The sequence below is a fragment of the Diorhabda sublineata genome, chromosome 1, assembly GCF_026230105.1.
Source record: "Diorhabda sublineata isolate icDioSubl1.1 chromosome 1, icDioSubl1.1, whole genome shotgun sequence".
Taxonomy (NCBI): domain Eukaryota; kingdom Metazoa; phylum Arthropoda; class Insecta; order Coleoptera; family Chrysomelidae; genus Diorhabda; species Diorhabda sublineata.
In genome coordinates this window covers 4,279,929-4,296,220 of record NC_079474.1, presented here as the reverse complement: position 1 = coordinate 4,296,220, position 16,292 = coordinate 4,279,929, and the positions used below count along the sequence as shown (strand labels likewise).

At 33.2% G+C, this 16,292-nt stretch overlaps 2 protein-coding genes across 2 annotated transcripts in view; one reads left to right on the top strand and one right to left on the bottom strand.

The window, feature by feature from the left end:
- The window catches only part of LOC130447469 (uncharacterized), a 133,968-nt gene that overhangs the window by 22,458 nt on the left and 95,218 nt on the right, over positions 1-16,292 (bottom strand). The window lies entirely within an intron of this gene.
- Positions 161-8,825, top strand: LOC130447312 (zinc finger protein 658B-like). The gene is made up of 11 exons (XM_056784102.1): positions 161-523; positions 579-1,401; positions 2,739-3,023; positions 3,159-3,434; positions 3,495-3,740; positions 4,427-4,729; positions 4,795-4,938; positions 6,699-6,864; positions 6,950-7,151; positions 7,202-7,544; positions 8,672-8,825. Exons 1-11 carry the CDS (start codon positions 321-323, stop codon positions 8,789-8,791), a joined length of 3,111 nt encoding a protein of 1,036 aa, XP_056640080.1. The 5' UTR covers positions 161-320; the 3' UTR covers positions 8,792-8,825.

Genomic DNA, 16,292 nt, shown 5'->3' with positions numbered 1-16,292 from the left:
TTAAATACGACCCGAAGTTTTCAAAAGATCGCAGAAAACGTTCACTTGACAGATGTTCAATTAGAATAAAAAGTAGACATTTTGCGCATGAAGCGATGTATCGATCTCTAATAACAGTGTTCACCACAGTTATCACTGGTATTCTCGATTTGCAAAATTCAGTTCTGTGCTTACGCGCAAACGATTGGGTTGTCAGTTCTGTCATACAAGTCATTATGACAAATTGTTAATATTTGAAAACCAAGTTGGGTCCCTCAAGTTTCGTATTTTATAATTGTTGTTCGTTAAATTATTTAACACATAATCCTGTGAACAGAAAAATGTCGTCTATTCAAAGGTCAGCAGTTTGGAATGTATTTACAGAATCTAACGAATCCAAAGGTTCAGCCATTTGTAATATTTGCTCTCAAGAATTGTCTTTTAAAACAAGTACCACTATTTTATTAGAACATGTACAGAAAAAGCATCCGGAAATTAATATTATATTGAATTCTTCCACTAGTATTCAAAACCAAAACGGCATGTAAGTTTTAATTCATAAATTTCAATGTAAAATTATGTATGTATTGAATTTTCAGAGAATTACCTGAGTTATTACCAAAAGATATTGAAATTATTGTTGATGATGAATATGATAGTGATCCACATCGAGAAGAAATTGAGTCTTATACTGAAGATAACTGTGATTCAACTCGAAATAATTCGTATAGAAATGAGTTGAATTTGTGGGCTCATTTTACAAAATTACCGTCGTCAACTAATCCTACGGTTGTTTGTAACATTTGCGATGAACAAATTTCTTATAATACTACATTGAATGCTATAAAACATTTAGAAAAAGAACATCCCGAGAAGTTATTAAAAAGTGATGATTCCAAAGAAAAATCAGATCTTTATTCATCTGTAAAATGCAGTTTTTGTTTACATAGTGTTACATCTGAAGCTGATCTTCAAAATCATTTACAAAAATATCATTCTGAACAGTTGGGAAACAATATCAGAAGAAAAAAACATTATTTGTGGAAGTATTTTACGAAAAATCTATATTCTAATGAAACAGCTGAATGCAAGTTTTGTCAAAGTGAAGTTTCTTACAAATCTGATATTTCCATCCTTAAAAATCATTTAATTGATAATCATCAATTCAACCATCATGATTCTGAAAGTACTTCTGAATCTGAAGAAAAGTTTTCTGTTAATAAAGATGAGCTGATAGATTTTACTAAAGAATTAAATTCCGATAAAAAAAATTCTACATCTCGAATGTGGGAGTTTTTTACAAAAATACCAGGTTCTAATTTCGAAGCTTGCTGCAATATTTGTCAGAACCAGTTATCATACAAAAGCACTACATTTAATCTAAAAAGACATCTTGAAAGAAAACATCCTGAGCTGTTAACTGTAAGTTTATTTTTTTATTATCAAATTATTGATTTAACTAAATAGGTTATTGCTAATTTTATCTTCAGTAGTTGTATGTATGTAGTTATTGGAGTTTCATATACACTGTGACCCAAAGGATCTGTTGTGTCTCCCTTTCTTTCTGCCATACTGAAGAACTTAGTGTTTATAAATGATCTGTGAATCCCACTCCAGAATGTGGGATAGCTGTAACTGCCAGAAATCTTTGTCTTCCATTTCAAACGCTCCTAGTTGTAGTGCTCTAGAGTTCTGTATCCAAACGAATTTGGATTTTATAAAATTGGAGATTAAAGCTCTAATGGCTGCAGGATGATGATCTCCTGTTTGCTGTAGTTCCTCTCTAGATTGAACTGGACTCATGTTTCAATTGCATAAATCTCTGTTTGAAAAATGCTTGGTGTGTTACCCAAACTTTCAGAGTATTTAGTTTTGGTACCAAACATTCCTATTCCAGCTCTGTCTGCTGCTTTAGATCAGTCTGTTTACTATTTAATGATATATATGTTCATTTCTCCTATGATATTTTGACTCTACTTACTTCTACAGCCTAGAATTGAGATAAATTCTTTCTTAAATTGGTTTTTCTTTAGTGATTCCGTCTCTGAACATTCTAAGTGATGTTTGTTCTATCATGCTTTCTAGTACTATGTAAAGAGGTGAAATATTTAGAATCATATCCAGTGCAGTTGTTGGGCATGATTTCATGGCCCTGGTTACACATATGCAAGCCAATATTTATACCTTTGAGAGATTGTTCCTTGTGGTACTCATACTAGTTCTAGATCAGTAGCTTACTGCATCAACTTTGTAAATGAAACTGAGGAAACATAAAGTTTTTTCTGTTGCAACTTAGAAACTTATTTTTATTCAAATTAAATTGAAAAGTCAATTTTTGATAAAGTTATATGATAATTTCTTAACCAAAGTATTGCACTTTCGCTCAAATAGTGTCACAAGTCAAAAAAAAATCTATCATAATAAGTGTTTGAAACTAATTCTACCTTCCTTTTTCACTTTTTGGGTGATAACTCAAGAACTTACAAAGTTACAGTAATAGTAACTATTTACATGACATTATTTGAGATCAAAGTTTTCTGGCCACAAAGAAATTTTTTGACTTATGACACTATTTGAGTGGAGGTGTGATAGTGTGTGACAGTGTAACTGTGAGTGTTGGTAGTAAATTGTGTGTTCAGTATAAAACTGTTGCAACTGAAGACACGGTAACCAATTTTCCACCGTAACTAACTGTTTACAAGTTTCATGCATCAACATATTGGTAATAATTAAGGAGGGATTTGTTTAATACATTTTAGAGTATAAAACAAGATATAGAACAGATTCTTTTAATTAAAGAAGAATTCGATGACATTAAAATGGATGATTCGGATCCTGATAAACGTAACTTTGATAATGATATGAATAATAAGAGATCTCAAATTTGGAATGTTTTTACCATAAAATCAGCGGAGGAATCTATAGCTACCTGTAATGTTTGCAATCAACAATTCTCATATAAGAGCACAACAAATGATTTGAAAAAGCATTTTCAGAGGAAACATCCAAATATATCAATAGAAAGTAGAATAGAAAAAGTTTTGGTAAGTTGTAAGACATTCTTATTAAATATTAAGGGAAGATTTTTTCTTGTAAGGGTTTTCTGTACCAGGTTAGTTCGAAATTATCTTGAATTAGTGTTTTTTTGGTTTTTTTGGTGTTGAAATTGTCCATTTTAGATTAAAACTGATCCCAATAAAAGTGATACGGGTCTAGATTCAAGTAACAGTGATTACGAAAGTGAAGATCAAGAATATTTTAGTAAAAAGCCCAGAAAGCATTCAATACTATGGAAATATTTTACTAAAAGTAAACACGAAGAATATATAGCGAGTTGTAATATTTGTAAAAAAAAATTAGGCTATAAAACCACCACGACCAATCTCAGAAAACATCTAAATAACAAACATCCACATATTGAAATAAACTTGAGGAGTATTCCTGATCAAAATCAGGTTATTATAATTTTTTAATAAATTGTATTCAAAATTAACTGATGTAAGTTATTATTGTAGGTTTTGAAATTGGAAATTAAAAGTTCTACTACTGATAACAACTTGTATGGTTCAAAAAAAGTTAAATACTACTCAGCAATATGGAATTATTTTACTAGAAACAATCCATATGACTATATGGCAACTTGTAACATTTGCGGAAGAGAATTATGTTACAGAACTTCAATTACTAACCTCAAGAAACATATCAGTAATATGCACATCGATATCAAATTGCATATGGGAGAAGAACTATCACAAAACCAAGTTAGTATACATTATCTTTTTGATTATGTGATATATCATCATGTATTGGTCCTTCATTTCAACCCATTGACGTCTATCAGTGCTTAGTCGGGTCCAATTTGTTCCTGTCAGCTTCTTTATATCATAGTCCCGTCTTGGATTAGGTCTTCCTCTGGGATTTTTGATATCTAATGGGTACCATGCTGTAATTATTGTGGTTCATCTATTATCGGTCAAGTGTTCTGTTGCCATTTGAGGCATTTGATCCTGTGACATTTATTACCTGGGTATTTTGCCTTACCCAATCTATTCTCTTACGATCCCTTTTTTATACCTAACATGTTGCTTTCCATTGATTTTTGTGTTGATAGTAATTTGGTCTTGAATGTTCAATTCTTGTATCCTTATGTCATGACTGGTAATATGCTTTGGTCAAAGATGAAGTTTTTCCCATAAGCACTCCATACCAATATTTCTCAGATTTTTTTCCTCTTTGTTCCATCTGTATTTTCTTAATTTAATTGAATTAAAATTACAAAAAGATCAAAATTAACAAAAAACATCCAGAATTATTGAAAAAAGAACAAGTAATAGCAGTAATATTTTGGACAGTTATATTTTACATAACGCCTTTTTTGTTGTTACTGTGTTTTAAGTTAGTTGCTTTTTGTATTTAGTGATTGAAAAATATTCCTTTTTCCTTTTAGGTATCTAAAAAATCAACTGATCAATACTCGAATCAAAATAAGGAAAATAACTGTGTAGATGGTCACTTATATACTTGTGAGGATACAAAATCAAATCAGCCTACTATAAAAAGGGAGAGGAGGCATTATTCGAAACTTTGGAATCATTTTACAAGAAAGAAATCCAAGGCTTGTGTAGCATCATGTAATATTTGTGATAAAGAAATAGGATACAGAACCTCGACATCAAATCTGAAGAAGCATTTAATTAATATCCATCCAGGCATCGATTTTCAATTGGAGACTGAGATACCTCAAAACCAAGTAAATTATAAAATCTGAGATATTAAAGTGGTAGTAAATAGGGGTATAAGCATCTTTTTTTTTAGATAAATTTAGGTTCGGTTAAAACTTGTTTGATTTGCTTACAAAATAACAGAGAATTACCAAGAATATTCTTTCAAATTAGTAATAACGATAACGAAGAAAAAAGTTATGTAACAAAAATTGGGGAGATCCTAAACGAAGATATTGTGAGTATTAGCTCTATGAAGTAGTCTTAAGTTTGTTTATTTTTAGTATCGTAGTAGGGAAACTTTTGTACTTGATTTTTGTTAGATTTTAATCGTATCTGTTCCTACCCTTATTTATTTTTCAAAGGCATCGTCACTTCCATGTTTGACTTATAATTTATATACAATACAGGGAGTTATGTCTAACTGTGGTCTAAAATGTTTTGTAATTTTCTATTTTTTTCGTTGATGCAGAGGAAATTGAATTGAGTCATAATTATTTATCAAAGGTTGTCACACTTTTGTAAACATTTTTTTTTCACTTTTATTCACTTCTTTACGTAAAAACCCTAGTACTAAAAAATCGAAATTACTAATTGTTTGTAAAGAAAAGTATCCTAACTAGTTCAAACCTGATGAATTGTTTACAGGATTAGAAAGTATAGAGGTGATTGTAGAAAAAAAAAATGTTACAATTTTAGTCTTAGTTGAAAAAATTGGAAAACATTGAGTCACAATGTAAAACTGTTTGAAATTCTTCAAAATTATTAGAAACATTATATAGCAAGGACCACATTGAACAGATTTTATTTCCAAATGGGTCACATTGTTGGTTAATGTTTTGATTTAGCTTACCATGTATTTGGTTTGGGGTTGATAGTTGTGATTCTACTTGCTTGTACTTGATTTTTTCAATTCATTGTATTTTTGGTCTTTTTTATTTGCTTTTTCATTGTTCCATTTTTTCCATAAATGTTTTTACCCAGCAAGTATTTCCATTTCCTCCAACGTTTTCATTCTATATTTGCTCTATTTCCTCTACCTAATCAATTCATTTTCTTCTTCGTCTTTCTCTTTGCCTTTTCCTCATTCAAACTACTTCCACAGCCATTCTTTTTCTTCTTTAATCTCATTAAACATGTAGTTAACTGTTTCTTGTTTTTTTATTGAGTTTTGATCATTTCTTTTATGGTTTATATCTGATTTTGTTCTAGTTTGTTTTTTTTTTCAATTGTGATTCTTCTTGTAGTTAATTTTTTAGTCACAGCTCTATCTAGTAATATATATTCTCCTGTCATACCTTTTCTGGCAACAAATTGAGACTCAATGCTCCATTTTTTCCATACTTGTTTTTGCCTGGCTGGTATTTCCATTTCCTCTAAAATTTTCACTCTATATTTGCTCTATTTTCTCTACTCGAACAATTAATTGTCTTTTCATTCTTTCTCATTGTCCTTTTCTTATTTGAACTACCACCACAGCCATTCTTTTTCACTCTATTGTTCTATTTCCTCTATTTGACCAATCCAATTTCTTCCTGGGTATTTCTATTTACCTTTTCCTTGTATTACCTACTTCCACGGTCATTCTTTTGCTAACTCGTTCTTATTAAATGTAAATTTCAATGTTTCTTCTTTGATTTATTGATTTTGCGATGTTAGATTTATTGTTTCCTTATTTTGTCCCATTTTGACTTTTTTTCCAAATGCTCCATTATTATATATACTTTTCGATGTCAATATTTATTTGTTTGTGTTTGTTAATTCAGTGTCTATTATTTTGTATCTCGATATTCATATACCGATACTCTTCCTAAAGTGTTTTCTTTACATTTAATTTGATTTTCTTTTGGTAATCTTTTTCCACCTGTATGTTCCATTTATATTCCAATTTATCCATTTTATTTTTTCAATTTATACTTAGTAGTATAATACAAATTAACGAATCTAAATTCTACCTGATGGAGTAGTTCTATATATTAAATAATTGATTTATTTCAGGTTATAGATGAGTCTCACGTAATTTGTCAAAGTTGTATTGATGATATAGAGAAAGTTTATAGTTTTAAACAAAAGATATCGAGAGCTTTCGATTTTTGGACTAAATTAGAATCCGAAACCGAAACTGAACATTTCGATCAAGATAACAAAGCTGAAAATCACCATGGTAATATATACTCTATTAAGAATATCCTTTTATTTACTTTCTTCTATCAATTAATAAATTTATTTAATCAAATCTGTTATTCCAGATTCAATCGAAATGAAAAACAATTTGTGCAAATTTACTTGTGAAAAATGCCATCAAGATTTCGAGTCTGCAGTTCTAATGTTGAATCACACCTGTACCCATAAGGATCAAGACGAAGTTTTATCAACACAAAACGGTTACAATTGTAAATTTTGCGGCACATGTTTCCAAAAACAATGGAAGAGGGATAAACACATGAGATTGTTAGTGAATTTTATTACTTAATAATATACTTGATTCAATTTTATTTCAGGTGTCGGAATCCCGTGAAAAAATACGATTGTACCATATGCGGAAAAACGTACAAATCCGCTTTTTTACTTCGGGAACATACGACCGTCCATACGGGCGAACGCAATTACATGTGTCACTTATGCGGTAAAACGTTCCATAGAGCGTCCGTCAGACATAAACATTTACAAGCTCATAATCGTAAACCGGGCGAAAAGATCAAACAAAAACCGTTTTTATGTTTCATTTGCGGTAAAACTTTTCCTACGAACGTAGCTTCGAGACACATGAGAGTACATTCGGGTATCAAAAGAAAAGAATGCCATATCTGTTACAAGAGGTTCGATCAACTAGCACATTTGAAGGTACGTAACTATGGATTAAATCCTTTATCACTGTTTCGATTTTTCTCGAAACTCTGCCGCGACTTCGGACATTTAAATCGAATATGATCAGCGTTACTTCACTATCCGGCCGCTAAAGTAAATTCCATAGCTGTTTTCAATCATCTTTCTCATAATTTCGTTTCTCCAGATTTACTGAGATATCTGTAGTCTTCAATCTAGAATGTAACTATATTTTATCAACTGTATATATTAAAACTTCTTTCCTAGAAGCTCGAAGTAACAAAAATAAGAATAACCTCCAATCAAATAATCTATTCAGCTGCATTACACTGTTCCCTATTTAAAATGATTCCTCGTGGGTTTGTGTACATTACAGATAGGATTACGAAGACTTGTTTAACTCATTCATAATTTCCATCAGATGATAATGGGTACTCTTTGAAAGATCTCTTTAGTTGCATCTTGCAGGCGAACTCCCAATCTATTGTAGCCTCATAGTATTACCGAACAAAACCGTTTTTTGGTGCATGGTATAAAGATAATCCTTTCAGCGGTATCTTCTTTGTTTTTGTAAACCCTATATAAATCCAGTGTAGCATCTAATTGCCAAACTAAAAATTATCAGATGTGTGATATAAAATGTGCATCTTTGAAAAGATTTTGCAGTCCAAATACATCGTGGCCTCATTTTATTAATGAGCAAAACCTTCTTGGGGTTCAGATATCTAGTAGCATTTTAGTAATATTGTAGCCAAATCTATCTAACTTTGTTATAATTCATTTCAGAGTTCGACTAATCTTGATCTATGATAATTTTTTTCTGTAATTCCTGTTACTGTCTTAACCGGGTTACTTATTTCTGATAGTATGATCGAATTTGACTAGACTATACAGGAATAAAAATGAGCAGATGTTTTAAAAGTGAAAATCGTTAGTTGCCGATATAAAATTCAATAAATCACGAAATTTTTCAATCAATTCATTTGACCCTTATCTTCTGAACGTCCTTCACATATTTGCCCTGGTCATAAAGCGGAATTTATTGCACACGTTCGACGTGGATTATTATTATTTATGACGAAAGTAAACAAAACATATATGATTGATTTGTACTCTTGAAATAACATGAATTTTTTTTATTCTAGATACATCTTCGTACCCATTCCGGAGAAAGACCCTACGAATGCGAAATCTGCGAAAGAAGATTTTCTCTACCTTCTACTCTTCGAATACACATGCGTCGTCACGATCGGAGTGATTATTGATAAAATTAAGTTGATAAAGAGTTGAAATATTTTATTTTGTTTTTGTTTAACAATTCCCTAGATTTAAATTTATATTAAACTTTCAAAATGATTTCTACGATTTATATCGAGAAGTAAAGGAAAACAGGAGGTCAATATACTTGTCAATAATGAATGGACCTAACCAATGCATAGTTACGGAATACCTTGTGATTACAAGCCAAGGTTAAGTTGTAATTTTTGGAACTAAATACACTAGCACTAAACTAACAATTACACTGTCCAACGCTCGTTTCAATGAACAAGCTATAATCTTCAAAAACTGAAGGTAAAAGCTGTTGAGGAGAAATTTGTGAAAGCAAAGAAACGATCTTCCTGAAACCAGCTCAGATACTAGAGCTCACAATGATTCTGGAACTGAAAGGAGATATGTAAATGATGATGGTTGACACAATAGTCCTTGAAGTCACTGTGTAATGATACCCTCTTGTACACTTCTGTTCATATTATATTCTGATGTTGTTCAGCTTTTACGCCCATATTTAGTCAGATATAAGTTGCCTTGCATGAGATACCTCAAGAACAACAGAATAAGATTCTATACAAATTCTCTTCCCGGCTTAAGGGATGTTTCCAGGCGTTGTAGCCAGAATTGTCTCGTTGCGTTCCTTCTACTAAGTTCTTGGTTTTCAGGATCAGTAAAAAGTCGCATAGATCCGGCGAAAAGAGTGGTTGTGGTAACACTGAAATCTTACTGGAAAGTAAAAACTGGATTTCAGTCAACGCGCATTGTCGTGAAGCAGCACACAATTATTTACGATATCTAAACGTAATCTTTTGACTTTTTTCCGAAATCTATCAAGTACACTTCTGTTCATTAATTGGACAGATTTTTCCACTTTTTTAACTGCGTAAATTCACTTGCCATTTGTTGCCATGTTGATAAAAAAATTTTTTCATTATAGGCTTGTTCTTGGTAGTTGCATTGGCAGAACTAGTTTAGGAAGTGTAAACTAAATCATTCCTTGTAGCAGAATCAGCGCTAGTGTAGCAGTGCAAGAGAACTAGTTCACTAAGCTCACTGTACTGCTTGCATTGGTCTGAAACGAGGTCTAAATCACATCAAATAACCTCAAATATAATAATCTGCACTATATAGTTCTTTGTATCCGATCGAATTAATTCTATATACTCATGAACTGTCCTGAACTGTTTTAGTTCCAGTGCAGCTACCCAGAACAAAACTTATGCCATATTTATTAACTTTTTCAGTTCAGCCGGCTCAGGATAATCCAAAACGTTCCATTCTATTTGTTGGTTTCGAGGTATGCTTTACTCACTAATACTAAAAAATCTTTTTGCGAATGGATCTAGAAGAGCTTGAGTTGATATTAATTTTTTATTTATTATTTAAATAATAATTATAAATCGATTTAAAAATGGAGCCTTCATAGAAGAATCAATGAAGATAAATCGAAATTCATCAATAAGACAACACCACAAAGGAAACGAGCAATCAGAAGTTTGTCTATACAACTGAACGAAGAAAAGACAATAAACTTAGAACAAGTACAAAGTTTGTATATCTTGGGGTGGTTATTAAGGGTCATTGGGTCATCCTCGTACTTGTCTAATTTTTTTACTCTTTTATACATTTTCATGATAATAAACAAATGAAAATATTTAAATTTCCGTAATAATTATATTCTACATCAAATTTCATCACAAAAAATGGGAAATAGGTAATATTAAAGATAGAGAAAGAGAGGTATGGGTGCTTGTTCAAGTGGAACTGCCAATAGAAAGAGAAAGATCATCGGTATACCACTCTCTATGTCTCTTCACTCTATTCTGATTGGATCTACTTTACGTCGAAATTTCGAGAGATGGGAACGTCAAAAGAGGAGTTTTCATTTGAATGGTAAGTAGAGAGAGATAGAAAATGGTAAACCGATGCTTTTTTCTTCTCTTTCAATAGTACAACGCCACTTACACGCCGCTCTCTCCTATATTTAATATCAACTCTGCGCAAATAGACGTATAAAAGTAAAATGTGATCCAAAGATATAGTTTTCAGTGGTTTTCCTGTAACCAGGTAAACTGATTCACCAGCCAAATGCAGCCGCAGCTGTATCCGTCCCTAATAAACAAAAAAATTAAAATGAAACAAAAAACAAACGAAAAAATACCAAAAGAAAATACAAACAAGAATTTTAAAAAAATACTAAAACTGGAAGGAGCCGTTTGTTTTTTAGATTGGAGCTTTTCTTCTTCTTCGAGCCACGTTTTGTCGTCCGTTTTTTGCTTTGCAGCGCAATCACAAATCTATCACCACAATCCCGGTCATGCAGAAGAACAACTCCTATATCAGGAAAAACTCCAAATAATCCTACCTCTCAATAAAAAATATAAAAACCCCATTCTATCCAAATATACGTAATGATTCTCTCTTTCTTAAAACATATAGTTATGAACATAACCTAGAAATGAAAAATTTGTAAAAATTGATCGTTTTTGGATTAGTTGAGTCTCGTTGAAACTGTCCGTCCTCGGTATAAATAGGTTATGTATGCCTCATTCCACAAAGGGCGACCTGTGCGTCATTCGGTATAATATTACCAGTGAATACAAATAGTGGTACTATATAGATACAGTATCTCACACCGAATGCAATAATCTCGGAAATGCAACAATAGTAGCTTCGCATTGTCATTAAATGCCACGCGGCTTTACTTATAGTCAATAAACGCCAGTCTTTGATCTAGGTACCTCTCGCTATTTATACCAAACAGGGAATTGAACTCAAAAGATTATTAAGCGGATTCCGGAAACGGATCTAATTTGAAGCTGACGATTAACAATTTATTATATTCCTACAACGAATTGCGTAACCAACCAAGTTGAATTTCGATATTAAGCTGGATCGGGATATCGTATTGAGAGATTTTTGATATCATTAGGGAATCGATTATTACTTCACAAGAGATTGAGTATTGTTGTATAGGATATTGCAAATAATAAACAACTTCGAGTTAAATCTCGTTAGGTGAAGATCCATAAATGGATTAATTAATTTATATTTGTCGCAGGTATATTTCCAAAGCCGTGACATTACGATTTCGCTGGTAATATCACAATTAATCCCCTTCAAGGAGCCTCGTCGATTGTGAGGGGGCTCAGCGGCCACCCTCCTTCGGCACGTCTACGTGGGCACTACGAGGGGTGCTGGTGAAAAGGACGGCTCATTTCTATGGGCTTAATCGCCTTACTTTATTATGCTACTCGTGGGAGTACTATGGACAATTTCACGTCAAGGACCCCAAGAGATCACGGACCCCGATAAATCCTTCTCTTCCCATCGGGAGCTCTAACCAAACAGGTATCACCTCTAATGCTTCGGTTTCTACCGGAGTCGAAAATCTAACCGATGTTTTTGATAAGTTAAAACGTCAGGGAAGGTCAGGCTTAACATCCGCGTCTCCTAGAGATGCGTTCACCTTCAAAACTTCCCCAATAAGGGCTTCCACTCCAAAGGCACAAGCAAAATTTATCAAGAGGTCAAGAACCCTCGGTTATACGCCCTTTGATCAGCGTCAAAAGGTCTAAAACTTCACCTAAAGTGGGGCCCGGTTCTGTTTACACGAAACTCGGAAGGTTGATCGATCTGCCACTAGCCTTCAGTCGAGGGGTCTTCACGGAAGACCAGCTTTCATCGACGCGGTGACTTGGGTCATCATGCTATCCCCATCCGGTATCAGAGTTCCAACTAGTTTGGGTTCCCGGTCACTCGGGCAACAAGCGGTATCACTCGCCAGACTGGGCCCAGAACCCACTCTTGGTATAGTCAAAAGTGTTGCTATCGCGTCTCTCAACGGTCTACTTGCAAGGCGGCCTCGGCGGAGATCGATAGAGACACCGGGCATGAGAGAAACCGTCACCAAACAACTGCTCCAGGTATGAAACTCGATTAGTGACTGTCATTTTAACCGGACACGGTTATTTAAGACGTCATCTATATATCATGGGCATCATGGACGATCCGGAGTGTAGCTGGAGGATGAAAACTCAGTCACTTAAGCAATCTTCACGGCTTGACTAATGACATCAAAAGGTTCAAGGCAAAGCTCCTGATCGGCTTATCAAATGACATCGGTATTTGGTAATGTCAAGTGGAGTACGACGGGCATATGAAAAGATCTATGTGCTTACGGCACTTGGCCTTCCACTACGCTACTACGAACTACTAATTATCATAATTAAACAGTCGATTATTATTCGACTTCTTACAATTTAGTGTCATCCACAAATCCAGTTATGAGTGAAGTTGGCAGTAAGAGGTGTCGAGTGCTCTGATTAGGTTATGATGAACCATTTTAGAAAGACGTCATTGACAGTCGGCCATCTTTGCTTTGTGGCACACAATCTCATTCTTATTTAAAGTTGGCGAGTTTTTCAATTCCATATCCTTAATCTAAGGCAAATTTATTCACAAATGTTTTATTATTGTTGTGTTTTGATTTGTCTATCGCTTGGTGAGCGAAAAAGCTTGCAATTTTTCCAATTTGCCGCTGTTTTAACAAACAGAGGGAAGCGTTTAAATGCACTGTTAGAAGCCAGATGATTTTGCGGAACAATAATGCAAAAAGTTTATGTAAGATGGTAGAGTTAGTCCCTACAATTGTAGTTTCTCTTGGTTTGATACTAATTTTATTCGGAATCGAAAATATGGGACACAAAAGCCTTTGAAAGTTCGACTTGATTTATAAAAACATTTTTTACCCGACACAAATCGAAATATAAGCAAGTAACTTTACTTTATGAACACGAATTTGATGCGGAACGGCTTTAAAAAGTATTCAAAGGGCTGTAAGCTCAATCAACACGGTACAGTACAGTATTTAATTACCTTTTAGCGTTTAAATCGAATTTTAAGCACGAGAAAATTTAATCCGGCAACGTCGAATTTTATATAGATGAGATCAAAACACCGGAGCGTTGATGAAAGTTTTGCAAAGCCATTCAAATGAGGGTAATACTTCAGTCGTGAGAGCTGTTTTGGATTGCTTGAAAAAATAAATTCTTTTTTTTGTATTGAAAAGGTCTCTTTTTATTCATTCGAAAAAAAAACAGACTGAAATCTGTTTTGTTACGGTATTTGGTGTGAAAATTAATTTCCGAACTTACTTACGAATTTATATAAGTTGTTAAACATACAGTCGTTTCAAAATTCGAGGTTATATGCTCAATGGCATGGAACTTTGAGCGCCCAGTAAAAATTCCGAATCTTGTCATCCGTTCATAACTAGTTCGCGTAAATAAGCTTATTGAAGCTTCTACCACAAAAAGAGGCCTTAAAATGTTTGAATATACAGCAGTCATCAATCTCGAGATTTTGTTCAAGGAATTTAGGGCCAACAAAGAAAATGGAGGCAACAATAAGGGAGTAAAAGCTATAAGTACCTCGAAAAAAGCTTGATGATCTTGAATGAAACGAGATTAAGGAAACTGAATAAACTTTGATTCAGAATATTAATTTAATGTGAGCTGCCACCTTTGAAATTTACTTCAAGTTTGCTTAATACTTTATTAGAATACATGATGCACCTTTTGAGAACGATTGGAGAGTCATTGGAAAATTAATTACCCAAGATCAATAAAAAACGTGTAATTTTAGTCAATTAATCAACACGTTTCGTTAGAAGCGCGATACTAATATAAATAATAGAACCTTGTAACTGAAAATTCGATTAAGTGATGTCATGATACTTCATAGGTTGTGTATATAACTAAATCAATAAAATAGATATCGAATCAATTGTTATTACACTTACGCATACGTCTACTACGGTCACCGACATGTTGACAGTGGTCAGGTAGAAACTAATAGTCGTTTAATTAATGTCCAAATCAAAATGTACCAGTGATTTTTGAAGTTATGGTTTTATTACGTTCCCACGGACTGGAGGACCCACTTTTAATCCTTAGATGGCGTTTCTGTCATGGTATATCTGCGTGACCATTTTTACATCGATGAAGCTCACCATCAGAAAAGATTTTTTTTTAAAATGGACCCGATCGCAAGCTTTCCTCCGGATCTTTTAGCATTCAACCATTTTTAGACACAAATTTAAGAAACTATTTATTTTATGTTTTATAATATTACAGAAATAATATTGAATCACTCCAAAAACTTGTTTCTATTCCCACCATTATTTCATACGTCTTATAACTTCGAGTTTTTACTGAATAGCAAGAGTAACATGCAACCAAACACTATATGAACAACTCATACCTCAACTAACCTCAAATATTAACTGACAGTGACTTAGGCAGACCCTAGACTCACGCGAAATGATGGACTCGAGACGGGTGCCCCCGTCACAGCCTTTGCGTCAGATACGATACGATCCTTCCCCGTTGAGCCAAAACCTTTCAAAGCGTTCTTCCGAACCTGCATTTAGTGATGGACTATTGGAAATGCGCAATCAGGCAATGCCTGATTGGTGGGGGCTTACTGTAGTTTAGTACTTAGTGCGGCAAGCGATAAATCGTATCGCCTGAATTGAATATAAATTAGTGGTAGTGAATAGTGCATTTAAAATATAAATTAGTGAAGTATAGTGGAGAAAATACGTCGTTTGTTTGAAATAATATAATATAAAAATGTAAATTATAAATAAATTATTATTTTCACTTTAGTTTTAATTAATTTTTTCCAATTTACCCGCAGTGCGATTTCTTTTTCGTGTATTTTTGTACGACTGTCCGTCTACATACGGGTATTCTCGAAATGTTAATATTGTGGGGAATTCGGTAATTGCAAGCTGTAAAACAATCAACATGCAAGCTGTAAAAATGTACTCATCTGTTAGATAGGGTGAATTGAGGGTATGGTATTATTTATACTTATTAAAACCAGCGGAACAACTTTTAATCTCCATTCTCCTTGGGGACTTGGCAGACACTTCATATTTAATTTTCACGCAGATTTTTTTAATCTATGAAAAGTCCAGATACTTTTTTACATACCGTAAATTATTCGAAACTCTCGGGAGAATATAAAAAAAAGGATTAATTAAGCTTTCACTTTTTAAAAAGAAAGTTTTAATCAGTAATTAATTAATTTGAACATTTTAATTTCGGTTTTATGTAGTCTGTGATTGAGGCGCAAAGAACAAAATCAAACAGAAGAGGATTAGGTTGTGAATTATTATGAACTCTTTGTGTTCTAATTAACTAAAGACAGATCTAAGTAAATTGCAATTTACACACGAAACTAAAAGTCACTGTGTACACAATGTATCGTTTAAACCTTCAAATAAAAAACAATATTAGTATCCGGTCGTAGAAATGCGATTGTTCTACAATCGTGTAAGATCCAGCTGGTGAAGAAGCCTCAAGATCATCGAGTACGTCGAATTTTTGCGCAAAAAAATGTCTCTTGATTAACGATATTTCTTATTATGAATCAAGATTAAAAAACATACAGATCCTCAACATGATTAGATCAAGAAATCCTTCC

What these genes read in the sequence shown, in the direction of transcription:
- LOC130447312 (XM_056784102.1), top strand. Translation starts at nt 321, where the DNA reads ATGTCGTCTATTCAAAGGTCAGCAGTTTGGAATGTATTTACAGAATCT. An exon ending in GTATTCCTGATCAAAATCAG is followed by an intron (nt 3,435 to 3,494) that starts GTTATTATAATT and finishes TTATTATTGTAG; the next exon opens with GTTTTGAAATTGGAAATTAA. An exon ending in CAAAGCTGAAAATCACCATG is followed by an intron (nt 6,865 to 6,949) that starts GTAATATATACT and finishes CTGTTATTCCAG; the next exon opens with ATTCAATCGAAATGAAAAAC.